At 40.6% G+C, this 27,623-nt stretch overlaps 2 protein-coding genes across 2 annotated transcripts in view; one reads left to right on the plus strand and one right to left on the minus strand.

Moving 5' to 3' along the window:
• Nucleotides 1-25,876, plus strand: AFG3L2 (AFG3 like matrix AAA peptidase subunit 2). The gene is made up of 17 exons (XM_063130524.1): nucleotides 1-164; nucleotides 4,613-4,712; nucleotides 5,683-5,751; nucleotides 7,582-7,718; nucleotides 8,762-8,914; nucleotides 11,171-11,245; nucleotides 13,345-13,469; nucleotides 15,863-16,136; nucleotides 17,401-17,538; nucleotides 19,451-19,604; nucleotides 20,228-20,335; nucleotides 20,639-20,764; nucleotides 21,655-21,765; nucleotides 22,106-22,221; nucleotides 22,581-22,781; nucleotides 23,377-23,571; nucleotides 24,865-25,876. Exons 1-17 carry the CDS (start codon nucleotides 42-44, stop codon nucleotides 25,105-25,107), a joined length of 2,448 nt encoding a protein of 815 aa, XP_062986594.1. The 5' UTR covers nucleotides 1-41; the 3' UTR covers nucleotides 25,108-25,876.
• Nucleotides 1-27,623, minus strand: part of IMPA2 (inositol monophosphatase 2) — a 288,143-nt gene that overhangs the window by 185,189 nt on the left and 75,331 nt on the right. The window lies entirely within an intron of this gene.

Below are 27,623 nucleotides of genomic sequence, written 5' to 3' on the forward strand. Positions count from 1 at the left end.
AGCGGTGCTTCGGGGGCGCAGGGCCTGGGGCGGTGCTGGCCATGGCTCATCGTTGCCTGTGGTTGTCGCGGGGCTGTTATCGGCGTCCTCCTGCTGGGGTCTCCGGAGCTCAGCAGCTGCTTTGGGGTCAAGGCCTGGCAGCACCTTCGCGCTACCTGAGATTGGTGAGTCACAGGCAAGGCAAGGACGGCGAGCTTGTACGTCCGCATCGCCACCCTTCCCAACAGCTCCTGCTGCATTTATTTATTTATTTATTACACTTATATACCGCCCCCATAGCCAGGGCTATCTGGGCGGTTTACAGAAATTCTAAAAAATTAAGATAAAAACGAGTATACAAAATTTTAAATTCTAAAACACAGAACATACACACATAAAGCATTAAAAGCTGTTAAAAACTAAACATTTATTTATTTATTTATTTATTACATTTCTATACCACCCAATAGCTGGAGCTCTCTGGGCAGTTCATGTGGTAAACATGTGGGTAATTAAGATGTGCCGGTATAGGCCTGGGCAAAGAGGAAAGTCTTAACCTGGCGCCGGAAAGATAGCAGTGTTGGCGCTAGGTGAGCCTCGTCAGGGAGATTGTTCCACAGTCTGGGGGCCACCACCGAAAAGGCCCTGTCCCTCGTTGCCACACTCTGAGCCTCTCTTGGAGTAGGCACCCGGAGGGGGACCTTAGATGTTGAACGTAGTGACCGGGTATATTCACGTTGGGTATATTCACTGCTGTAGGCTGGCTGTGCCCCGGACTCCCTAAACCTGGCCAGCAGGGTCCGTGTGGGCAGCCGCCGCCAAGAGGAAGCACTATTGCAACCTTCCCCAGTCTGATGCTTTGGACTACAACTCCCAGTATTCCTGGTCATTGGCCATACGGATTGGGGCTGATAGGACTTGAAGTTCAAAATAGCTAGGGGTGGGTACCAGGTCGAGGAACGCTGTCTTATTGAGTCGTTGTGTAACTTTCTACCCACCAAAGGTTAAAAATGTTGTGATCGCTCAACTTAGAATGATGCTAATAATAATATGCTTAGACTTAGAAAGACAGGAAGCTGCCTTCTATCAAGTCAGATGTTGGAGCCACCTGGGTCAGTGTTGTCTGCACCAGTCTAACCCAGCTTGGTGTTCTCTAGTTATTTTGGACTTCAAATTTCCCCCAGCCAGCATAGCTAATGGTCAAGAAGTCTGGGAATTGTGGTCCAGAAATCTGGAGGGCACCAGGTTGAGGAAGGTTGTTCTACAATGACTAGCAGCAGCTCTTGAGGGTTTTGAGACAGGAGTCTTTTTACCTGACAGGGATTGAACTGGGACCTTTTGCATGCAGCTCTGTAGCAAAACACATATTTTGCACTTGTCTGTCATACAGAAAAGCGCTTGTATAGTATTAATTATTACTAAGCGCCATCAATTTTCATGGAGCTGTACAGAATAAAACAAAACAAGACAATCTGCCACATGGCTTACAATCTAAAATCACCGTAACAGACAGGGGAGGGAGAGGAAAACCAATAGGGGTAGGGACATTAAAACTAAATATAGACTAGTATGACCACGCTACGGTTAAAAAGCTTTCGAGAAAAGAAATGTTTTCAAGTGAGATTTAAAAACAGAAATTGACGTCGTGATCCGCAAATGCACTGGAAGAGAATTCCAGGCATAGGGGGCAGTGAGCGAGAATGTTCAAAGTTCCTCACATGCATTACCTTTTTGCAACAACCCTGTGAGGTAGATCATTATTCTGCTGTTGCAGAGTAGGCTGAGGGAGAGTGGCTTACTCAAGGTCACTTACTGACGTCATGGCTGTGATGAGATTTGAACTGGTGACATCCTGATTTGTAGCTCAGTCTCTTATGCCAAAGATGAGTTTTGAGTTCATAGAATCATAGAATAGCAGAGTTGGAAGGGGCCTACAAGGCCATAGAGTCCAACCCCCTGCTCAATGCAGGAATCCACCCTAAAGCATCCCTGACAGATGGTTGTCCAGTTCCTCACATTGCCCAAGACTATTGATTTTCTTTCAGTTTGCTTCAGGTTCTGGTTTGCCCCTTAAATGTCCAAGCAAATCAGAGTCTGAAGTGACTTCAAGGGTGATTATCTCAGGATAATTATTATTATTATTATTATTATTATTTATTTATATAGCACCATCAATGTACATGGTGCTGTACAGAGTAAAACAGTAAATAGCAAGACCCTGCCGCATAGGCTTACAATCTAATAAAATCATAGTAAAACAATAAGGGGGGGAAGAGAATGCAAACAGGTACAGGGAAGGGTAAGCAGGCACAGGGTAGGGAAAAACTAACAGTAGAAAGTAACAGTAGAAGTCTGCACAACATCAAGTTTTAAAAGCTTTAGGAAAAAGAAAAGTTTTTAGCTGAGCTTTAAAAGCTGCGGTTGAACTTGTAGTTCTCAAATGTTCTGGAAGAGCGTTCCAGGCGTAAGGGGCAGCAGACGAAAATGGACGAAGCCGAGCAAGGGAAGTAGAGGCCCTTGGGCAGGCGAGAAACATGGCATCAGAGGAGCGAAGAGCACGAGCAGGGCAATAGTGTGAGATGAGAGAGGAGAGATAGGAAGGAGCTAGACCGTGAAAAGCTTTGAAGGTTAACAGGAGAAGTTTATATTGGATTCTGAAGTGAATTGGAAGCCAATGAAGAGATTTCAGAAGCGGAGTAACATGGTCGGAGCGGCGAGCCAAGAAGATGATCTTTGCGGCAGAGTGGTGAACAGAAACCAACGGACTGATGTGAGAAGAAGGAAGGCCAGAGAGAAGAAGGTTGCAGTAGTCCAACCGTGAAATAACCAGTGCATGAACAAGCGTCTTGGCAGAAGAGACAGACAAAAATGATCGAATCCTGGCAATATTATACAGGAAAAATCGACAAGATTTAGCTACTGCCTCAATATGAGGAATAAAGGAGAGCGAGGAGTCGAAGATAAAGCCAAGGCTACGAGCTTCCTTGACCGGAGTAAGCGTAACATCATTGACAGTAAGAGAGAATGAGAGATGAGGATCCAGAGTGCTATTTCTTACACTGGAGAGGGGACTCTTTATCTGCTAATTCCCCTTATCTTGTTACTTCTGGAAATTTCATCCCTAGGCAGTATCCAAGGCTTACCAACACATAGTATCTTCTGTGCGATGGAACTAAAGAAAATTGTTTACATCATGAGTGTGCAGAAGGTAGCCTGGTCCTCCAGTGGCTCCTTGTACCTGTTGCTTGCTGGGATTCTTGCAAAGAATGCTATCGAGCCAGGTCGGCATTAGTGTGATAATGCAAGGAACTTCTCAAGCAAGAGTGTGTAGTCAGAATCACAACACATTGTATGCTTTAAACCAGCCTTGTAAATAAGCCCAGAAAAGTTACTAATCTGCCCCCCCCCCCAAAAAAAAAAGATATAGCTTGCTGAGAGGCTGGTAGCCTGCGTTCCCTTGCTGGCAATGGAGGAGGTAAGCTCCTTCCTCCACAACAATTATGGAAGCATCTTAGACTAGTGAAAAAATATACTTCCACGTGTGCTGGTATCGAAGGAATGGTTCACTCTATGCCCCCTGCCGCCCATTGTGGCTAGCACAGGAACAAAGTGGGCTAGCAGCGGAAGAATGGAATAATTCATCCTTCCTCTGCCACTTACTTTCCTGTGTAGAATTCATGGTCACCTGTGGGTACTGGGCAGGGTTAATAAAAATCAATGATTAAAATCAGATTTTTTATTTAAATCAGAATTTTAATATTTAAATTAGATTTTGAAATTTTCTTAAAGCAATTAGTAAAAAAAAGAGTCTAGGTCAAAGATATCATGAACGCTAACTTATGCAAATTCTAATTATATTCTATGAATGTGTTCGGTGGTGGCGATTCTGACACATCATGACAAAAATGACATGAATAACTGAACAATTGGAGCTGGTTCATCTCCTAAATGACTTCATAAGTTTATTCTGCTTTAGTACTAAAATGACCAGATTATCATGCCATTTTTTTGGGATGAAAATTAATCTGAAAACAATTCAGAATACTTGCTTAGTGTGTACCTACCTTCTAATGAAACATACATCCCTGAATATGTATTAAGGTTATATTAAGTAACGTATTGCTACTGAAAAATGATTGAACAGAATTTTCCTCACTGGTGATTTCAACTGTGATTTAAATCATTAAAATTGAGTCCTTCAGAGAAACTATATGTGCCTGCCTTAACCATTAAGATATCTTGAGTATGTTTTGTACTTTGGTATTATGTTGTTGCTGGAAGATCAAAGCCATCAGTTACTATAGTTTTACTGGAATGCTCAGAAGAGTTCTAAAGATGCCAGAAAATGTGCTAGGGTGTTTGTTTTGAAAGTGGGAGGATGGCTACTTTCAACAAAGGCCTTCTCTCTCTTACTTTGCAGAAAGAGGCCTTCAATGAGACTAACTCTTGAGTAAGTGTGTGTAGGATTGCAGTCTAAAGCAGCAATTCTATGCACGCTTACTAGGAAGTAAGGCCCATTGAAATCAGCAGAACTTGTGTTCAACTAAACATGGATAGATTGTGCTAAAAACATTCTGATAAAATATTTGGGGAAGTAATTGTAAAAGTAAACTGATCATTCTTAATTTTTCAGCTTCATGACCAAGTGGCCACCCAAATTCCTACAAACAGAAACAATGTCCTTGCAAATGTAATTGCTGCTTACAGAAGGCTCTTCTCCCAGCCACCAAAAGGTAATTGTTGCTATATAATAGTAATGTAGTGTTGCTTTCATACTACTGGACCCTCTTATTGAAGAGTTATGCCAGGGCTGAGTCCTGGAATGTTTGGAGGAAAGTGCTTCTGTGTGTGTGCAGAGGGCATTTGCCTTGCTACAGAACAGTGACAGCTTAACTACATCACTGCCACTTAGAATGAAATATCAAGGCTTCTAACGACATGTTTTTAACTTTTGTAAACCGCCCAGAGAGCTTCAGCTGTGGGGCAGAATATAAATGTAAATAATAATAATAATAATTAATGGCATGGCTTTCACCCAGTCCTGAGTCCCAGCATTTCTCTGTTCAGAAATTAAGCACCACTGTCCCACTATCTTGACAGCATAATGTGTAACCAGAGAACAATCCACCACCAAAATCTACTCATGTTTTTACCCATCCCCTTTCTAGTAGCTTCTTACAAATGTAAGTTTCCCCACAACCATCTACATCCTTCCCAAATGGCTATATTCTCTTTTCTTTGCTCCTACACAAGGCTACATTTGTGCTAGGACTCAGCTAAGAAATCTGTTTTCAATACCAGTTCTGATTGAACCCTGAATACAGTCATTTCTTTTTTCACCTGGTTTATGAGCCCCTCCCCTTTCCCTCAGTTTCAGCAGCAACGTTCTTCCAGAAATAAAAACAGATTTCTGAAGAAGGGCAGGCACGCTCAGTAGGGTCTTCAAATAGTTATGCTTCTCCGAGATGGGAAGATTGTTTTAAAACAAATGGTGTGCATTTGTATGACTAACAAAAAAGAGAAATTGAAGTTTAAAGCAAAATGTTTTGGCTTCCACCTTCTTCAGCTTCTCTGATCTAGAGAGAGATGCAGGCATCTCTTTTCCCCTTCCTTGACACGTGGGCTATTTATGGCAAGGCTTCACTCCCCCTAGCATAATGCAATGCAGATGATATTTTTGCTGCTTCTGCTTTTTTTTAACAGGATTTGAAAAATATTTTCCTGATGGGAAAAAACCTAATGAAACAAAAAGTTCGAATGGAGAAATCAAAGGTACTAAGAAGCTCTTTTATTTGGGGCCTGTACGTAGATTAAATATTAATTTGGTGGTTATACATCTTGACTACTCATGAACCCAAAGTTTTGGTAATGTTTCTTGCTGTGTTTTAACTGAATACTTGAACAAGAGGAAGTGACCCTGAAAAAAGTCATTATTTCCTGTGATTTTCTTCTGTCACCATGTTCAACTAAAATTCTTTGTCAGATGGTTGCATATACAGTGGTGGCCAAAATTGTGGACACTTTTTGAATTTTTCATGTTTTGCAACTTTGCATGCTTATAGAAAATGTTCTGTTTGACGAAATTCAAATGTTTATATATCAATTGAAAGAGAATTTAATGCTGAATTCAATACAAAAAATAGAATGCAAATATCTGCAGTGCAAAAAAGTTATGCTTGCTTTAGTCTAAAACAAACACAGGTGTGATTGAGTGAAGACAGGATGGAATTGCAAACCCTACTGGCCAATCACAGCCCTTGTTCTAGGGACTAATCACATGGCAGTAGCTGTGATACATCATGTTTCAAGTTGGGGAAAGTCAGTTTTGCTGTTTGTTCTGTAGCTGAAGCACAATTGGAGATTGTGTGAATATTTGAAGTATTTCTCAAATTAAAAGTGTACGTACATCATAAATATAGCAATGGCACCAAAGAAAAGAGTTGATTGATCAACCAGGAAAAGAAGCAGGATTGTTGTATTATGCGAATCAGGTCTTTCAATTGATATATAAGCTTTTGAATTTTGTAAAACAGAACATTTTCTATAAGCACACAAAGTTGCAAAACCTGAACATTTCAAAAAGTGTCCACAATTTTGGCCACCACTGTATACCTCGGGCGCTTTGGTGAAAATTTTACCCTAACGATCCATGATGCTGGAGTGTGATCATAAGCAAAAAACCTGAACTGTTCTGTATTTGTTCAGAAAGAGCAGGAAGTGTGACCTGGTAGGGCATAAACTAAGCTTGCCTCTGGAAGCCACAATAGTCTTGATCTTTTTACAGTGGCAGGGTCGTTCATATCTTAATAACTAAATAGAGCTAGATAAGGAGGATTAAAGCTAGAAATTAGTTGAAATCTCTGCATGGAACATTTTTCCACTAAGAACTAGATTCAGTCTAAGCAAAATCAGTATCTGAAAGTCCCAAAATATGTTTGTCTCAGGAACACTAAGCATAATAAGCAGTTCACACCAGAATAACTTCCTGAGTATTTCTCACTATGTTTTGAATTCTTATGCAGCTAATTTGTTCCCCACCTAATAATAGCTTATGTGCTAACACAGTATGTTTTAATAATAAATAATCTTAATGGTGCTTTTTCCAGATGCTCAAAAAGACTTCACATACATTTTTATAAGTAATCTTGGTAACATCTCTGCAAGGTAGGCTAGATTCAGACAATTAAAAGTAAACAACACATTATAGTGAACATGTGGCTTCCAATGAAAATAGCTGCTCTGCCCGCTACCCATCCTGGCTTCTTATAGAACTTAATTCCTTTTGTGTCATTTTGAGGTTGCCTGCACTATGCCATCAGCATCCAATGATGTGAGGACATGCAGAGCATTTCAGTGGCATGACATGAGGGGCGTTTTACAAGATGCTATGGCGTGGGGTGGGTGGGACTAGATGTACAAAGGCTATGAAAATAGTAGGCAGCTGTGCGTTGGCTGTAACATCTAGTAATGTTAAAAGAGTTAGTGTTGGGTAAACATAATTTATATAGAACCAAGAAAATAAAGGACCTCTGAAAGATGATCTTACGTGCTTTTCCATAATTCTATTTTTTGTAGAAATACATATGTGTACTTTTTTTATAGATACAAAGCAAGCTAATTCCCAGCAACCAACTTCCAAGACTGGCAGTGGCGGCGGAGGAGGTGGAGGTGGAGGTGGAGGTGGAGGGAAAAAAGGAGGCAAGAAAGAAGATGCCAGGTGGTGGTCCAGATTACAAAAGGTCTTTGTTCCGTTTTTTGGGTGTCAGTGGCTGTCAGCTTGCTTTATTCTGAATCATGGGGCCTTCCACTTGATGGCTCCCCTTGCCTCTCCCCCGCTCACTGCAGCCCTCCACATGAATCCCAAATCTGCTTTGTGGGTCCCCCAACCCTCCAGAGCAGATTTGGGGCACACACAGAGGGCTGCAGGAGAGGAGGGGAAATCTGTTCTGCCACAGGTTACTGTTACACTGGTAGACAGCCAGTATTGGATGCAGCCCATGATTCTGTAGTGCACCAATTGAAAGAGCTTTCCTTTAATTCAGGACAGATAAAAAGAAATACTTCTTCACACAGCACATAGTTAAACTATGTAATTTACTACCACAAGATGTAGCAATGGCCATCAATTTGGATGGGTTTAAAAAGGGGTTGGATAAATTCCTGGAGGAGAAGGCTATCAATGGCTACTAGTCCTGATGGCTATGTGCTACCTCCAGTATCAGAGGCAATAAGCCTATATCCACCAGTTGCTGGGGAACGTGGGTGGGAGAGTGCTGTTGCAGTGTGTGGGGCCCTGGTCAACAGCTGGTTGGCCATTGTGTGAACAGAATGCTAGAACTGCTGGACCTTTGGTCTGATCCAGCAATGGCTCTTTTTATATTCTAATTCGTCACTTCAATAAATGATAGTTTCTTTTCATCCTGGAGACGTTGTTGACTTAGAAGCTTTTTCAAAACATGAAATGAAATCCTTAAATTACTCTGAAAGGTTATATAAATTATTCTTCACTAGCACGTTGAGATTATAGTGGCCCTCATGCAGGGCCCTGTACCTGGCCCAGTGTGATCAGTGAGTTCTTGCAAGAGCAAACATCCCTTTTCTCTTTGAAAGGAAAAATAGATCATCCCTTTTCACATATGAATTTGTCCTCTCTGTTGAAGTAAATAGGGGAGGGTTGTGGTAAGGCCCTGCTTTTGTGAGTGTAAATAAGAAATTCATTATCTTCACATATGAAACACTTGTCTAAATCCAATATTCCTTTTTTTTCCCCTCCACATTTTAGGGTGAATTTCCTTGGGATGACAAAGAATTCCGTTTTTATTTCATGGGCGGTTCCATTTTCTGGGCTACTGTTACGTATTACTTTTTCTTCAGGAATGTTGGGAGAGAAATCACGTGGAAGGACTTTGTCAACAACTACCTTTCCAAAGGAGTGGTAGGTAGCACTATGAGAACCTTCAGATGAAAGGTAGCTTCACTGAATAACTTTAACATCATTGTGCCTGAGTGCAAACAAACACAAGGCTAATCTAGTAGAAGCTATAAAATTTGGGTCTTGCATTAATCTGAATTTACAGTAAAGGAAGAAGGACATTACTGCTTGTAGTTGGAATGTATATTTCAGAAACCAAAATACTACTCTAATCCCTGGGGGGAAAAACAAGAGAAAAAGATACTAAGATGATGAAGAATGCAGTCCCTGTTAGAAGATGGCCCATGGTTTTTTGAGCTCCACAGCTCTTTAAAGTGCTTGTTATTATTTATTTAAATCATTTCTATTCTACCTTTCCATTAAGAAGCTCAAGGAAGTGAACAACAAGAGGTTAAAGCAGATAAAATCAGTTGGGGGGTTTTTAAGAACAGAATTTTAAAGACAAGCAGCCATTAAAACAGATCAGAGCTGTTGATCTTATCTCATTGATCAACAATGAGCTGTTTGATGCAGTGGTTTGAAATGCAAATTTCAACCCCCTGGCAACAAGGGAAAGGGCCTTCTCAGTGGTGGCCCCCCAAATATGGAATGATCTCCACAAACGAGGCTTGCCTTTCGGGGCCTGGTTAAAACTTTTCTCCTTTCTCAGGCAGTTAACAACATATGCTGAATTTTTAATTGACCCAGAATAGTTGTTTTAAATCGATGTTGTTTTTAAATCAATATTGTTTTTATGCTTTTGATGGTTTAAAATTTTTGTATATCTGTTTTTAATGTTCATTGTTTTTAACTTTTGCAAACCGCCCAGAGAAAAATAAAAAATAAAAATTGCAGATCTGCCTTGCAATTCCTTCTAGAGCAAGTAGGTTATTTGTTTTGAAAACCTGTTTTCTCAGGAAGGAATTGCAAGTGGGTCTGCACTATAGTTTAGATAAGAAAAGCAACAGTGGGCAATTCTTCTGTTTCTTTCCTGTGTAAGCATTTTTGCAAGTGAGACAGACCCTCATCTCTCTAGCAAACACAGAGGGCTGGAGGGAGAGGCAGCATCTTCCTTCACTTTCAAAATCTTTGGATAAGACAATTTCCCCCACTTTCTTTATCCAAGTCCCTGGCAGCAGTGTGGGACAAGACTCTGTCTTTCCCTGTGGTTCTTCATACTTGCTGGAGGACTTAAAGGAGAGGGAAAGTTTTCTCTCACTTGCAGGGAGCTTTGGAGAAGGAAAGAAAGAGCAGGCCATTCTCCTGTCTCCTTATTCGAAGCTCAGGTGCAAGTGAGGCAAGACTTCACTTCTTCCTCCCAACTCTCTGTGCTTTTTGGAGCGCTCGTGGTGTTGGCAGCGAGGAGAAATTGAGGCTTAAGCCAGGCAGGTATTTATGGACTCCTACTCTTGAGAAAAAGCTGTGGAGCTGAAAAAAATAAATCTGGAACTGGATTCCTTGAGCACCTTTTGGATGTTTTCTCGAACATTAGCTCTCAACAAGTTCAATATACTCGTACCTCAGGAGAGCATATTTAGACAGCATAGGGGAAGGCATAGCTCATTGGTCAAGCACAATAGAATAACTGACTTGAAGTGTGCCTCCATTTTGTCTGTCACTTCCCTTTTGCCTTCCACCACCCAACTGAGAGGCCTGAGGGGTGGGTGCTCTGCCCCTCCCATAAAGATGCCCAACCTCCAGTGCTGTCGCTGCCACCCTTACCATGGTAGGCAGTTGGGGGGGATATAGAGACCAAGGGATGGAGAACCATTCTGAGGGCAAGAGGGCTGGCAGCAGCTCAGTGGCCTTGGCATGCAGCCCATCAGCACTGCATGGGTGTTGGAGCAGGTGCTGAGTGAGGTCTGGGTCCACGGGCAGCTACCCAGCAGGGCCCCTTCCCTCTGCTGTGGTGAGCTTGGAAGGGTGTCCAGTTCAGAGCAGCTGGTGGGCAAGGCGGGCCGGAAGTTCATCACCTCTGTACCCCTTTTGCACTTTAAAACACCATCACCACCACCACCCAGTTTTGCATGTGTTTGGGGCAGACCTGTGGTTAAATACATGGCTCCAGTGTCCTCATGTGTGTGATTTTGCCCTCCAGTTTTTAAAGTCTTTTGCAATTGGTGGGTGATGAATGTGGTTTGGGAACATAATTTAAAAGCTTTGCATCTTGGGAGAGGGTGGTCCTAGCGTGAATGCTTTATTGCTGTTATGGAACAGATAGACAGACATTCAAGCCGCTAATACTGGGAATGATTGATCATTTCTTTTGTTTTTTCATAGGTGGACAAGCTAGAAGTGGTGAACAAGCGCTTTGTTCGAGTGGTCTTTGCCCCAGGGAAGTCTCCTATTGATGGGGTAACTTGCATTTTTCAGTTGGCTAAATGTATCAAGGGGGTGAATTGTTTATGTTTAAGTAAAATTGACATCTAACTCATATATTAGGTGATGTGTCAGGGCTGGAGTCTGTGTTCTTATTACTGTTCTTATTACTCTAATTATTCTCTTATTTTTGCTTTGTGAACCCCTTCCCCCCTTCATATGTTTTAATGTGATTTTAGATCGTAAGCCTCTAGGCAGGGTATCGCTGTTTTATTTGTATATTTTGTACAGCACCAAGTATATTGTTGGTGCTATATAAATAAATAATAATAATAATAATACTTGTAAATAATGACAAAATTGTTATTGAATGTGTTTGTGCGGAAGCTGGTCACTAGTTCATCTCCAAGAAATATAGGAAACTCCACATGCTTTTAACTTGGAGAAGTAGCATGTGGTAAACAGCTACTTCTCCACCATGAGATTTTCTTCTTTTCCGATTTGCATTTTAAATTGTTGGGTTTAAGCAGTTCGTAACTAAACTGTGGTTTGGCAAAAATTGAAAGGATTCTAGACAAAGTTTGGTAGCGGATTTTTTAAAAAAACACACACCCATTGTGCAGTTTTACTCTTAGACAACTGTTAAAACTTTTCTTCACTCTGATGTCCTTTCTAGTACACACAGTGTGTTTCAACAGATGATGTGCTCATTGTCAATCACAGCTTTGAAAGAAGGTTATGCAAGCATCTATTGAGGTGGCATCAGGCCGACTTTTTGTCTAAGCATTGTGTAATTGGCTGGCTTCAACCCTGAACACAAAACATTAGTCTGTGCTTGTTTAAGACATACTTCTATCTTAAGCTTTTCAAAAATAAAATGTTGCCCCAAGGGCTTCCTTTCTAATCTGACCTTACACAACAAAAGTCTGGGGATTCTGAAATCAACAGTCCTTGTTTCATCAGGAGATGAAATGAGATGAAATTATTATTATTTATTTATATAGCACCATCAATGTACATGGTGCTGTACAGAGTAAAACAGTAAATAGCAAGACCCTGCCGCATAGGCTTACATTCTAATAAAATCATAATAAAACAATAAGGAGGGGAAGAGAATGCAAACAGGCACAGGGTAGGGTAAAACTAACAGTATAAAGTCAGAACAAAATCAAGTTTTGAAAGCTTTAGGAAAAAGCTGATTTTGTTACATGCCCTTTAACCATAAACCTTGTTTCTCTAACTGATAATGATTAAGTCTACAGGATCTAACCTAGAGGGCTCCATGATGTTCTCCAAATGTTCAGCTGGCTGCCTTAGGCCTCCTTTCCAAATTTATCCTCCAAACCTGTTCAGCAAGCCGGCTGCAATACACATGGATTTTCATAAAAACAATTGATGTAACATAATGGCTGCAGTTGCTTGTCACACTGAACCATGGTTTAGCACAATGTGCATGAGTGGGAATAAACTGCAGCAAGCCTCAGGCTTGTATGCCCCATGCCCCCGCTCCTGTATGGCTAAGACAAGGAAGTTAGTGATTACTTTTAGTTTCAGGTGACCACAGGTTGTCGTGTTGTCTGGCATGGCAAATTGTGGTTAAGATAAACTATTGTGGTTAAGATAAACTATGGTAAGTTTCAAGCACGGCACCTTCAAACTGTGGGTTATGAAGTTGGCTTGTTGAAACTAGCCGTAGTTAATGTTAAACATGATTACAGATTAGTTTGGGTGCAACTCCCATAATTCTCGGCCAGCATGATCATCGGCTCGCTAAGAATGATGGCAGTTGCGTTCCAACACATCTGGAAGGCACAAGGTTGTGGAACAGTACTGTATTTTCTTGTTAACAATGGCAGAAGTAATATTGATTCATTTGGACATTGTAGCATTCACAAATGTACCTAATGCATCCAGGGCTGTTCTTTGCAGTATACACAAACAACTGAACTAAAACCATCCTTTAGGCTCCACCTGTCAAAGCGGTGGTTCCTGAAGATAAACGGCAAGCTAAGTGTGCATTGCCGATGCGTGATGAAACCCCCTGTTCCTCTGAAATTATGCTTTATTAACTGTCTGTCTGAGGTTAATTTAAATAGCTGAAACTGAAGCACCATGATTGACTTTTGTTTTGACAGCAATATGTCTGGTTTAATATTGGAAGCGTGGACACTTTCGAGCGGAACTTGGAAACGTCACATCTTGAGCTGGGAATAGAAGGGGAGAACAGGATACCTGTTGTGTATGCTGCTGAGAGTGATGGGTGAGCTTTTTCAATGATAGACATAATGGAATCTGTTGTAGATTGCCTTTAAAACTGTTAGATGGCAATATTGTTATAGAACAGAGGTGAGGAACCTCAGGCCCAGGCGCCAAATCCGGCCCTCTGTGGTTCCCCAGGAAGCCACGCCCGTTTCTCCGAACAACCAATCACTTGGCCGCTTCCCAGCTTTTGTGTCGTCCCCCCCCCCCCCCCCCGGTATTCTAAAAGGTTGAACTATCTGTCCTAAGGTTTAGTTACTGGCAGTAAGAGTCTTAAGCTAAAATACACTAGTGTTTGTTTTATTAGCCTGGCTCCTTTTGCCTGCCTACTTGACCTTCAATGAGAGCTTCTCTGAAATTGAATTCTACTCTTGAGATGAAAGAGGTTTCCCACCACTGCTGAAGAACCTCTTAACCTGGTCTTTAGTGGACTGAGCTTTTTGAATGAAACTATAAATAAATATCCCTGCTAGAGCAGCTGCTTCCGAAAGGTGCTGAGTGACTGTGTCAGCAGGCCCATATTGGCATTCTAGCCATCAGAACTGAGAGCAAAGATAGACTTCCAGTAGATGTCTTTGAGCAGCTGTGGGTGATCTTGGAGATGTTTCTACAGCCATTAAACCCTGCAATATGCACTCTGAGGTGGACCACTATTTGCTAATTTTCATTCAAAATTCCTACTTTAAATCCTTTTCAGTACTGGCTGGGATCCAAATAATTATTTAGGTTCACACAAGGAGCTTCCACAAGCTCAGTAGAATTTCACTTCTTTCATTTATTACATTTCTATGCCTAGCCAAAGCGCTCTGTTTTGACTTGGTGGGGGGCAGATGGGGGCCAGCACCATATCTAAAATAGTTTTAGCATTAAGAAAAACAGTTTGCTATGAGGTATGGGGACCCTACATTTCAAGAAATATAAGTCTGCCGTCCCTTTTGGCTCATAGAACTAGTTTGATTATTTGTGGGGTCTTGACTCAGTGTCTTTCTAAAATTGACCAATCTTTAGTTCTCTCTACGAATAAACTTCCAAACATGCATAAGCAGACTTCTGTTTGCACAGTAAGATTTTGTCCTCCTTCCTGCAGCCCTTTGCATCTTCCCCAAAATCTCGAAGGGATGCCAGGGGAAGCCCTTCCCCATTTTGCTGACAGACGTCACTCTGTAAGCTGGATACGTCAATTGGAGCTTCGGCTATTGGGCGGTATAAAAATGCAAATAATAATAATAATAATAATAATAATAATAATAGGATTCCACCCTATATCTCCACTATGCCTTCAGCAGGTTGTTCACAGTGCCTTCCGCAGATGGCTCCACCTTTTATTTTGTCATCACAATCTTGACTTGCTTATTGCCAATGAGTGCTCACCCCTGACCCAGCTCACCCTTGACATATGCATCGGAGTTGGGAGAAGAGGCAGGGATTCCTCTCATTTGTACTGGAGTAAGGGGAATGTCAGAAATGGCATGAGCATCTTCTCTATTCATCATCAGATCTTGGGGCATGTGAGATACTATCCTGTCTCTCTTCCTTAGAGCTTTCTGTATCTGTCGGAGAACTCAAGAGAGACTTGGGATGTTAACTCACAGGGTAGGAGGAGAAAAACAGGGGAGGGGTGGGAGGGCTTAAGTTTCTCTCTTTCTCCAAACTACAGTGCCAGTGAGAGGGGAGGTGTTCTCCTGAGCATCCTTTAGGGACACTTGCCCCTTGCAGGGAGATCTGTGGATGTCGAATCTTTAAAGTTTTTAATTATGAAACAGAAGGGCGTATTTTCAGTTTTATGCTAAAAAAAAAAAAGGTTGTGTCTAGAGCTAAGGGTAATAGCTATTTTTAAACCCTGGGTTGTTGTGAAAGAAGCAGGAGCGAGCGAGTGTACTGGATCTCGCTGCCCAATCACTTATGCCGCAGCTGGGTTGTAGTCCATTGTTTGTTCTTGGGTTACAACTCTGGGTTGTCTCTTTCCCAACAACCCAGAGTTTTGCGTTCAGACATCATGGTAAAAAATCCAAGGAGCAATCAAGTAGCCAGGAGCCAGCCTGCTCCTTTACTCCCACTCGTGCACAGCTAGCCACTCACTCTCAATCGTTCATCTAATATCCATACCTGATTATTATGTTTTAAAAGCCAGATCTAAGAAAGTGTTATTTTAAAAAAATAAAGCCAGATCTAGAAAATTAATCCTTAACACAAGCGAAATTAACTTTTATGCACATGGTAGTAGAAGTCCGAAAGGTTCTATGAGCAACTGTTGCAGTTCAGCACATTTTGATTGTAACCTCACTAAGGGTTGTTGTTCATAAAATACAAATGTATTGCTTCTTCCACCCTTGCCCCAGCATTTTCTTATGAAACAGCCATTTACTAACTTCCAGCTTTTGCCCTTGTTTTTAGCTCATTTCTTCTGAGTATGTTGCCAACAGTCCTCATAATTGGCTTTTTGCTGTACACATTAAGAAGAGGGCCTCTTGGAATGGGCCGAACAGGACGGGGGATGGGGGGACTCTTCAGTGTGGGTGAAACAACAGCCAAAGTGCTCAAGGACGAAATAGATGTGAAGTTCAAAGATGTCGCAGGCTGCGAGGAAGCTAAACTAGAGATAATGGAGTTCGTTAACTTTCTTAAAAACCCCAAACAGTATCAGGATCTTGGGGCAAAGATCCCAAAGGTAAGAAATCTCAAGAATAGGAGCTTAGTATGCTAACTCTATTCTGAAATGTATTGAGCTGTTTTAGCTGTAGACCTATTTTTTTAAAATCAGGTTAGTTGTATTACATTGACACTTTCTGTTCTTCCTACATCTTAACCTAACATCAGCATTTTTTTAATATCCTCAAGAATAAAATGTCTGACTGGCTTGTGGAATCATAAGAACTCATTTCGCACCTACTGGATCGATCCTCTTTGTGTGATCTTGTGGGATTCACTTGATCTCCTTGTTTCCCTTTCAGTAAAATGAAGACCGTGTTAGCTTTTATCCAGCGATTTACCTGCTATTTATGCCTCTTTTAAAAAAGAACGATGTTAGAAAAGAGCCAAGATTTAGATCGGAGCACATAGGGACAACCTGTGGGCTGCTTTCTCTTTGGCCCACAGACACGCATAGGTGCCCTGTCTACTTTTCTGTGCCAGCCAGGTCAGGGATCAGCTGCAGGGTGGGAAACAGATCACCTGGAGAAGTTTAAGCCCCTCAACATTCCCAGTGATGGTCATACAGATTGCTGTATCCTTGGTGCTATTAGCTTTCAGGATCAGGGTAAAGCTTCTCTCTCATGCCAGCAGTCCTGATGCAGAGATTGCTGTTCCGTCGTTGCTATTAGTAGCAAGGAAACATACATCTGTATTTGGTTCACTGGGGCAGGGAGAGGCTTTAACCTCCCCTTCCACCCACTGATGCTGGCCCTGATTGCTGTTTCCTTGCTGCCCATAGTAACGAGAAAACCACAATCCCATGCTCTGATCTCAGGAGGCAGGGAGGGGAGGTATAAATCTCCCCATTCCTATGAGTGAAGAGGAGTGCTTGTGCGTGTGCTTGTGCGATCCCCACCCTCCATTCCCAGCATTCCATGTGACCCTCGTGGCCAAAACAAAGTTGATCACACCCAAGTATTGGTATCTTTTCTTGTGGAACATCATAAATAGTGGATAAAATGTCTGTGTACTTAATAAATTCACCATTATTATGTTCCTTCCAAAATGGTGTTTATTTTGCACTCTCATTCAAAAATGGTGTGCTTATGAAATTTAAATTGCATCATGTCGAATTGCATCATGTCAGAATCAAGTCTCATGAAAATTTGTGTAATCTCTAAATACTTTTATAAATCACATTACTAAAATGGTTAGATCTTATGAAGAAACTGTACTGTGAATACTCATATATATTGCACTACCACAGTTAAGCTTTCTTTTCTCTACCTCACTCCTTTCAGGGAGCCATTTTGACAGGACCTCCAGGCACAGGGAAAACTCTTCTAGCTAAAGCAACAGCCGGAGAAGCCAACGTCCCTTTCATTACAGTCAATGGGTCTGAGTTCTTAGAGATGTTTGTCGGCGTGGGTCCTGCTAGAGTAAGTCTATGGCCTTGCTGAGTTATTGCTGTGTCGGTTCTTTAAAAGACCCTGTCAAGGTTGGTAGGCCAAAACTTGATCATGCACTAAACGTCAGTAATTCTTCAGATAAAAATTCTTCTTAAGTAGATGGCTGCAAGCTATTTTAATTAAGAACTATCAATTATACCCCATTCTGTGGCTAGGAATTTTTATTGCTTCAAAGCGGTTATCTTCTGACTGTATTCTTGGTCATTATTATTTGGTGTTTTTTTTACTGTTTGAACATGACATGGGCATTGAAGAATAAAAGAATATGCTGAACTTGATGACTGTTGCAGGAAGGCTAGATGTATTTCTCAATTGCATATTAACAAAAAGACTTAAGGGCTGAAACAGCAACAGTTGGTTAATTTATTATTTATTTATTTATTTATCACATTTATATACCGCCCCATAGCTGAAGCTCTCTGGGCGTTTTACAAAATTGACGTCTCCAAGACACTGCTCTTTGGAAAAACTGTTTGATGTTCAAAGTGTGATTTTAAAAATGCACTGGGGAAGAGCTAGTTACAATAGTTCAATGTTTCCAAGAAATATTCCCTCAAACAGCTCCTTCCTTATGCAATGCTCAACCCCAGTAAAGAGTTATTTTTTGAGCGATCTAGATGGCACAGCATGATAGACCACCATGGTCACATTGTGATTGGCACCCATTAGCACCATTTTGGCATTGTGCCCATGGGTGCCCAGCTTGCTGTAGCCTGTTGTGTCATGCAGGGGTTGTCTGAGGGTTAAACAACCTTTAAACCATGGCTTGTTTTACAGTCATTTGAGGGTTGTTTAAACTTCAAACAACCCCTGTTGTTCAACATGACAAATGATGGGAAACCCCTTACTGGGGGTGGAATATTCAAAATGGCCACCTGCACATGCCACAACATCATGTCTTAAATAAGCCATGGTGGGCTGCAGTGATTGTACGACTTGGCCAAAAGTCTCTAAGGGTGAACAAAGTCAGACTTTGATGTACATTGATGGTGCTATATAAATAAATAAATAAATAAATAATAGACTTTATGAGAACATGGTATTCCGTTTTATCAACATAACATAAGTTGTTTTGGCGTTTCTAACATGGTCACATCATAAGTTGATTGCATTTATTAATGTTTTGTCACTTATAAGAACTCTTGCCTCCTTGTTATCCTGTGTGGTATTAATTCGTCATCCATAAAATCACCACCTTGAAGTAGATCTACAGTGGCTTGCCAAAGGTCACTTCAAACCTGATGGCCCTGTTCAGAAGACACCTTAAACCACAGCTTTAACCATGGTGAATAAGGCAAAAAGCCTTATTCACTGTGGTTAAAGCCATGGTTTAAGGTGTCTTCTGAACAGGGCCATCAGGTTTGAAGTGACCTTCAGTGTTTTTTAAAAAATGCATTTACCCTGTGTGTATAGAATAGTATAGGAATACAATTCCACTTTCCCATTGAGTATACACAAAGCAAAATAGTCATGTATAATAATCACACATAGTGTACATTAAGGTTGAATGCACTTCTTTTATTGAAGAGATGTGTAGGACACTTGTTGTATTTGACGTGGTCCTGGCTTGTAGCAATAGAACTTGATCTAAGATGTACACAATCTAGGTTCCACTCTTGTCCTTTTCCTGGCTCTCCTAGCATAGGACATTTGTTTCAAATTCATAAAATATTTTCTTCATACTTTCTAGAGTTTGTTAACTCCAGCTTTGAATGTTTCACTACTAGTGTGTTCTCTGCAATTTAATCTTTCCAATGTACTAACAAATGACTTTTTTTAAAAAAATGACAAGTATAGTGATGTGGTATATTCAGTTGTATTGATTAGAGAACAAGCCGTGTGGTAATTACATGATGGAAAATACTTTCTGTTCTCTTGCAAGGTTCGTGATTTATTTGTTCTGGCTCGAAAAAATGCCCCTTGCATTCTCTTCATTGATGAAATAGATGCAGTGGGAAGGAAAAGAGGACGGGGTAACTTTGGAGGGCAAAGTGAACAAGAAAATACACTCAATCAACTGCTAGTAGAAATGGATGGTAACTATTTAGCTTCTTAAAACTTTTGGTGCATTCCACCATTTATGTATCAGAGTATCACTCCAGTGATACCATATAGGAAATGGCTCCTATATGTTCTCTTCCTTTTTACTAATTTAATAATTTGGTTAGTAACTTCTAACTTTCAGAGTAGACTTGTAGATATAAACGCCTAGTTTTTATTTTAGTAAGCAGCAAAGGCTATTTCCTTACCATTTGGGGTTTTTTTTTCATATTGGTGAATGAACATAGCTGAAACTATCTTTTTGCCATACGGTTCTTTTCGTGTTGTATCCTTATTGCTAAAGTGTTTTTAAATGAGATGAAGCCAGCATTGATTGTATTGTAGCATTGTAAGGCCTTGCATTACATAGTTCTATTCACTTAGCTAAATTACTGCAATTTCCGCAAGTACGTCCAATCTCTGCATGCAACAAACTGAACTAAGTTGAGAGTATTTTGATCCATTTTAAGTACTGGATAGAAGAAAGAATAGCCAATACTCTGATCGCTAGGACATTTCTGAACTAGCATGCATAAAATTCATGAGGGCTTTTTGGAAAATAATACATTTGGTAATAGGGAGTGTACTATTGAATACCTTGTTTTTATTCTGTTCACAGGTTTTAACACTACAACAAACGTAGTTATTCTGGCAGGCACCAACAGACCAGATATCTTAGACCCTGCACTTATGAGGCCTGGGCGTTTTGATAGACAGATCTTTATTGGTAAGCTACTCCCCATCCTGGCAGACAACTTTGACCTACTCAAGATGTTGGCCCAACAGTATGAACACTACCAGAGAAGAGATGGAGTGGAATCTTCATGTGCCTTTAACATCTTAGAAAACACAAAATAGATTGCTTGTTTGAAAGGATTCTCAAACGAAAGTCTATTTGTACATGGGAAGCTAGTATGTTGGAAAAAAACTGCCTAAAAATTAAAATTAGTAAAAAGCATAAATGTTTGAAACTTGTTTTAAAACAACAGCACATTTTAAAATGAATTGTTTTTTCTTTAAACTTTTTAAGGGCCACCTGATATAAAGGGGAGAGCATCTATTTTCAAAGTCCACCTTAGGCCCCTGAAATTAGATAGTAGCATCAGTAAGGACAATTTGGCACGAAAACTCGCATCACTTACTCCTGGATTTTCAGGTAGGTGTAGAACAACAATCATTGCGTAACTGGTTCATTGGTAAGAACTGTTCTTCATTGATAGCTTAGTTCTTATGAGAAAATGGTGCTAATAGTCCTTAAGCTTTACTGCTTGGATTTTTCAAAGAAGGCAATAATGCATTACAAAGTTAGGCACAAAGGGGAACTGAATTAATTCCAGTCCTTTCATCAAGTGTCAAAATGTCAACAAAGCAAAGAGAAAAAGAAATTTCAATGCATATATATGAAGTTTTGTGTGTATATATGGAGAAAATGCGGCTTTCTAAGAATTATATTTATACTTCAACAAAAGCAGACAAGATATCCATATAACATTCATTTGCAAGTGGCGTTTATATACCACCCATTCAAATGTTGAAAGCATTGTTAGGTCCTCAGTCCATTGCATTATAGGAGGTGAGTGTTTATCCTTCCAATGCTGTAATATCAGTCTTTTAGCTGTCAAAAGAGCATAAAGCATCCATTTGTGCTGACTGTACATTAACCTCCAGGAAAGAGGTAGATAATTTAAAAGGGCATGTACATCCATAAATATTAAAGAGTGCCCCAATACAAGATTTGTCTGTATAATAACCTCCCACAAAGAGACAGTTATTGGGCATTACCAAAACAAATGGTTCTTAATAGATTACTTAGAAAATTTTGTGGCAATCACAATTAATATCGAATTTTAATCAGCCAGTGATGAGGAGCATTCATTCTGCTGTCACTTTAGGGTTTTGAGCTTCACTTCAATGGGTCTACTCTGTGTAAGAGTACCATTGGATAGGGCCCTATAACCTGAAATAACTGGTCATCCTCATTGTGATAAGTGACAAATATATTTAGAAATAGTTCTGATCATCACTCTGACCCCCTCTTTGTTTTAGGTGCAGATATAGCTAATGTTTGCAATGAAGCTGCCCTAATTGCTGCAAGACATCTTTCAGATGCCATAAACCAAAAACACTTTGAGCAAGCAATTGAACGAGTGATCGGAGGTGAGAGGATAACACATTGTGATTACATTGTCATGTTGTCAATCAGTTCTTTAGTTCTTCTCTTAAGGTTGCTTATTTTACTTATAATTTTTAAATTTATTGCTATACAGCATCCATAATCTGCCTTGTATTACCATGATATGGTGGAGAGCTGGGGCTCAATCTACCTAAAAGTATTTTTCCTTAACTTGTCACAGTCTATTAGGCAAGGGGTGTAGCTATCCCAAGGTGGAAGGGAACACATACCAAAATCTAATAGCTCCCGCGTTAGGCCACTCATTGGCACAGCCGCTAAGGAATATGCACCACAGTCATCAAATTGTTTGCTTTTTCATCAAAGGATTGGAAAAGAAAACACAAGTATTGCAACCGGAGGAGAAAAAGACAGTAGCATATCATGAAGCTGGCCATGCAGTTGCTGGGTGGTTTCTGGAACATGCTGATCCACTTCTGAAGGTATGTTGGACAAACTTTTGCCCATGCCCATAGCCCTGTTGCTTCTCCCTTCATGGTGCAAGCAATCAAACCAGGAGGCCTCTAACCATTTCATCTGAACCAGGAACCTGTGATTACCAGCTTTGGAACATGCCAGAATGTTGAACCAACTTCAGACCATGATATGTGTCAGCCATATTCTGACTACTTGGAATATAGCTGACACAATTGCTCCCCTAGTTAAATCAAGTTTGTGGCTACCACTAGCCATTATTTGCATGTATACTTGCAGAAATAATCAGCATGTAAAGTCCCGATCGCTGTTGTCATCATACATGGATTATTTAGGTTGAATATCTTCATTTCATTTCTGTCACAAGGTATCTATTATTCCTCGTGGCAAAGGACTGGGTTATGCTCAATACTTGCCAAAAGAGCAGTATCTGTACACCAAAGAGCAGCTGCTTGACAGGATGTGCATGACTCTGGGAGGACGTGTATCGGAGCAAATCTTCTTTGGAAGAATTACAACAGGAGCCCAAGATGATCTAAAGAAAGTTACTCAGAGCGCATATGCTCAGGTTTGTATTTTCTGCATGACCTTCTCAACAACTTTGTAGAATAGAAATAGCTGTACAAAGTTATTGTTGTACACTTGTTGGTATTTCTTTACTCTTAACATACACTTTATACTGTAGTCATGCCACAAATCCACTAAAAGAGTCTTCTGAAATCTTTTATGTTTGAAAGATTTGAGATGAAGGCTTGTTTCCTCCCCCCCCCCCCCCTTCCAGGAGTCTGGAGTTAGGATTACTGCATTTCTTCATAAAAATAAAAATTAGCATGCTGAAATCTTGTGTTGTACATAGTGGTTTTTAAAAATTCTTATAGGATTTATTAGTACCTATTATTGAATTCCTAATGTTTAGTGAAGAGCAAGATTATTGATGCAATAGATTTCTAATATCTAAGTTTAATAATAACGACCATATTTAATGGGTAACATTAACCTTGCCCAGTAAGAGTTTATGAGGTTTCGAAAGAATAAACAGCACTATTGTCAGGAACTAATTTTGGCTTCTTATAAGAACTATTAAGTTGTTCCTACAAGTGTGGTTTCCTTAACTTTTTTCAGAAAATTGCACCATTATATCTGTTGTGTCATTCAATCTTCAGATTGTTCAGTTTGGGATGAATGAAAAAGTTGGGCAAATCTCATTTGACCTTCCTCGACAAGGAGACATGGTCTTAGAAAAACCATACAGTGAGGCAACTGCAAGACTGATAGATGAAGAAGTGCGAATACTTATTAACACAGCTTATGAACGGACAATGTCTCTCCTAAATGAAAAGAAAATGGAGGTGGAAAAGGTATGTTCTCATTCACTTACCCTTCTAGAAATGGTTGTAAGGTTCATTGTTAAAACACTTGGTTAGATCTAGGCCCTTTTCTACACCTAAGGGTTATCCCAGGAAAATGGAGGGATCATCCCTGCCTGCTCCTGGGATCCCGTGTGGCATTTGGATGCACAGGAATGATCCCGGGATATAGGGCTGGTGCAAACATGCCCCTAGAGTTGAATTTTCACGAACAGAACTGCTTCTCCCGTTGAGAAAGGAAATGAGGTTCCCACAGAGCCTCCCTGCTGGAGGCTGGGTGGTGATTTTTTGTAGATTCTTCCTTTTTCCTGCACCCCACAGTGACATCTCACAAACTATTATGGAGAGGGTCCCCCAACCCTCCAGAATGTATTTTTGGGTGTGTATGAAGAATTGCAGTGGGGGAGGAAAATCAACTAAAATTGCCTCCCCAAGGATCATCCAGTTTGTGGCATTCCACTCCATGCCACTTTTGATCCAACCCCATATGTGTTAGTAGATATTCTGTTACATCACCAACTATTACATTGCGTTCTTCTTTGCCTCTTATTATATTTATGCAGAAATAATGGCCATAATCACAGTCCAACATCTCTTAATATACTTTCTGCTTCAGCATAGTTTCCCGGTACATGCAGTGAGGACACATGTGTGTACCTTACCCTAACATTAAAATGCTGTTTAGGAAGATTAAAGGCAGGATACAGTGGTGTAACAGTATTCTATATCATCTCCATTGGAAGACCTTGTAAAAGTAATCTTCTTAATAGTGAGTGCTGACGAGATGTTTGGCCAAAGGCTAGCATTAAATACATTTTTAAAAAACAGTCTGGAATTTATTGTAATAGCTGTCAGTGGTATTCTGCCTGTGATTAGCAAAATGTTAAAGCCTAGGAAAGGAAAGGAAAGGAACCTCTCGTGCAAACACTGAGTCATTACTGACTCTTGGAGGGACAGCAGCTTTCGCTGACGTTTTCTTGGCAGGCCTTATAGCGGGGTGGTTTGCTGTTGCCTTCCCCGGCCGTGATTACCTTTCCCCCAGCTAACTGGGTACTCATTTTACCGACCTTGGGAGGATGGAAGGCTGAGTCGACCCGAGCTGGCTGCCTGAAACCAGCTTCCGCTGGGATCGAACTCAGGCTGTGGGGAGTGTTTCGGCTGCAGAAACTGCTGCTTTAGCACTCTGCGCCACACAAGGCTCTTGGCTTAAAGCCTAGGCTACCATACAAATACATTCTGTACCCTATATTGTAGTGCGTGATGGGTTTGTGCATATTATTTCAGGTTGCTTTACAACTCTTGGAGAAGGAGGTTTTGGATAAGAGTGATATGATTGAAATGCTGGGCCCTAGACCGTTTGCTGAAAAATCCACTTACGAAGAATTTGTCGAAGGCACAGGCAGCTTAGATGAAGACACGTCACTTCCAGAAGGCCTTAAAGACTGGAACAAAGATCGTGAGAAAGAGAAAGAGGAGACGACAGATGAGCAGATTGCCAGACAAATTACAGGAGACATGCCCTTTTAGGGTTGAAATCGGGTGGTGTATATGAACTGGCACAGTGTTTGTGTTGCGCACTGAAAAAGATTGGGGGAAACCCTTAAATTTAATCTCCACTAAGAATCCTCCGTTATGAAAATAAGGAAGCCAGTGGAAGTGATGGAGCTACGGGGGGGTGGGGGGTGTTAGCAGAGGAGAATTCAAATTCCATAGAATCCATGCTGCATTCTAAAACTCCTGACAACAAAATGGAGATCTTACAGCCAGTGCGTCTATACTGAGCTCCCTTCTAGCTTTGCAAGTCTTCAGATCCATATCTGAGTGGTGTAATTCTTCTCCATTGCCAGATATAAGCTAACACAGAACTTGAATCTAGTTGGGGTAACTCAAAAATAAAATCATCTGCCTATGTTAAGTCGCCTTGCAAGTTAGTATGCAGGAAATGCATTGCTGACATTTATCAGGAGTTCAGGTAATTTAAGACTTTCTGTTGTATGAAAACATTCACTTTTCCTTTTTTTAAAAATGTATTCTTTCACCATGCCATTTGTAAAAAAAACAACAATTATGCAGGTGTCAGCCATGGAACAGCAAACCTGCTAAAGAACTTTTCCATTAGAGTTATGGGCCAGTGGTTACAATGAAGTGTAAAATCTAAATTATATTATTGCAGTTTTATTAAAGTTTTTTCTACATGAAGTTGTAAGATAGTGAACATATGAATGTATTGTATTTTGTAAATACAGTTTGGAAACATTCAATAAAATCAGTGCACTGGACTGTACAAAAGCACAAATGTTATATTCTTTATCCAGTTATGAGCCACTTAAAATAACTGTGTTAGATCTGCAAACACTGTAGAAATGTAGGCTTAATGCTGATACCCCCAAGGACAGGCTGATGGATTACGGATGGATATCTCAGGCAGTGTACTTTGTTATTACTCATTGATTAGCATTCTAGTAGGATGATATTGGAGAATCTGCCCTTTTGCTACTACTATGTTTACAAAACATGGTAAATATTTGTAAAGGTTAACTGATTTTGTAGGTGTGTTGCAACACTCACACACGCAGAGAAATAAACTTGTCTGGAACTAATTGTGCAATCTGCCTTAAGTCACTAGGGGGCTCTGAGCATGCCAATAAAGTTGTAACTATGATTCCTCTGGTGCCAGACACCTTCCAGTGGTTAATACATATCCCATATTGCTACATTTGGACTACTCACTGTTCAGGGTAAACAGTGTATTTCCTATTCGTATACTATGGCTATGTGAGTGGAGATACTGTTCACCAAAATGGTTCACATGTTGGAGAAGAGTGGGTGTTTTCCCACTGGTGACGCTGTCGAATACCAGGGTGGAAATCCTGTGGCCCTTCTGACTCCAACTCCCAGCAAGCACAGGCAATGGCCTGGGATGATGGGAGTTGTGGTCCCAACAGCATCTGATGAGCCACTAGTTCCCCACCCCTGGTCTAACAGATTGTATTTACACACGACGACATGCAACAAACCATAATAGCAAATGGTATATTGGTGCAGGGAGTGAATAGGAAGAAATGAAAGTCACCTTATGGATTAGTAACTGGTTAAAAGAGAGCAGATTAACATTTCTGACAATGGAAGGGTATAAACAGTATGGTCTCTCAAGGATCTGTATTCAGCCAGTGCTTTTTAACTTGTTCATAAATTAACTGGAGTTTGGGATGTATGGGAAGGATGTCACGTTTGCTGATAACACTAAATTAATTAGGTGGTGTTTTTTTAAGGTGGTTTAAAAGTGAACTCCAAAAAGCTATTTCCATGTCCAAACTTGGAATGGGTATTAAAATGGCAAATGTAAGCAAGTGCTAAGTGATGTACATTTGGGTAAAACAATTCTTAATTTCACATATTTGCTGAGGGGGTCTGAACTGGTTATGACCGACCAGGAATCTTGGTGTTCATGAAAATACTGGCTATTGTGAAAAAGGCAAATTCCCTTTAAGGTGTCATTTGGAAAGGAATCAAGAATAAAAATACCAATATAATGCCCTTATATGACTCTATGGTGTGGCCACACTTGGAATATTGCAGATAGTGCTGGTCATCACACCTTGTAAAGGATATTGTAGATCTAGAGAAGCTGCAGAAAAGGCCTCAAAATTATCTACAGGCTAAACTCTAGAGCAGTCTTCCTCCAACCTGTTGCCCTCCAGATGTGTTGGACTTCAATTCCCATAATTCCATTGGCCATGCTAGTTGGGAATTGTGGGAGTTGCTGTCCAACACTCCTGGAGACCTCTAGAGCAACTCCCCTGTTTCTTCACAGAGCACATAGTTAAAATGTGGAACTCATTACAAGATGCAGTGATGGCTACCAACTTGGACAGCTTAGACAAATTCATGGAAGATAAGTGGCTACAACTAACCTACAGTATTGGAGGCACTTTGCCTCTGACCACAAGTTGCTGGGAGAGTGCTACTGCACTCACATCTTGCTTTTGAGTTTCCCATGGTGAGGGGCCCCCGGGAAGCAATGCTGAAATGTCAGGAAAGTG

Source organism: Elgaria multicarinata, chromosome 7 (genome assembly GCF_023053635.1).
Source record: "Elgaria multicarinata webbii isolate HBS135686 ecotype San Diego chromosome 7, rElgMul1.1.pri, whole genome shotgun sequence".
NCBI classification, from domain to species: domain Eukaryota; kingdom Metazoa; phylum Chordata; class Lepidosauria; order Squamata; family Anguidae; genus Elgaria; species Elgaria multicarinata.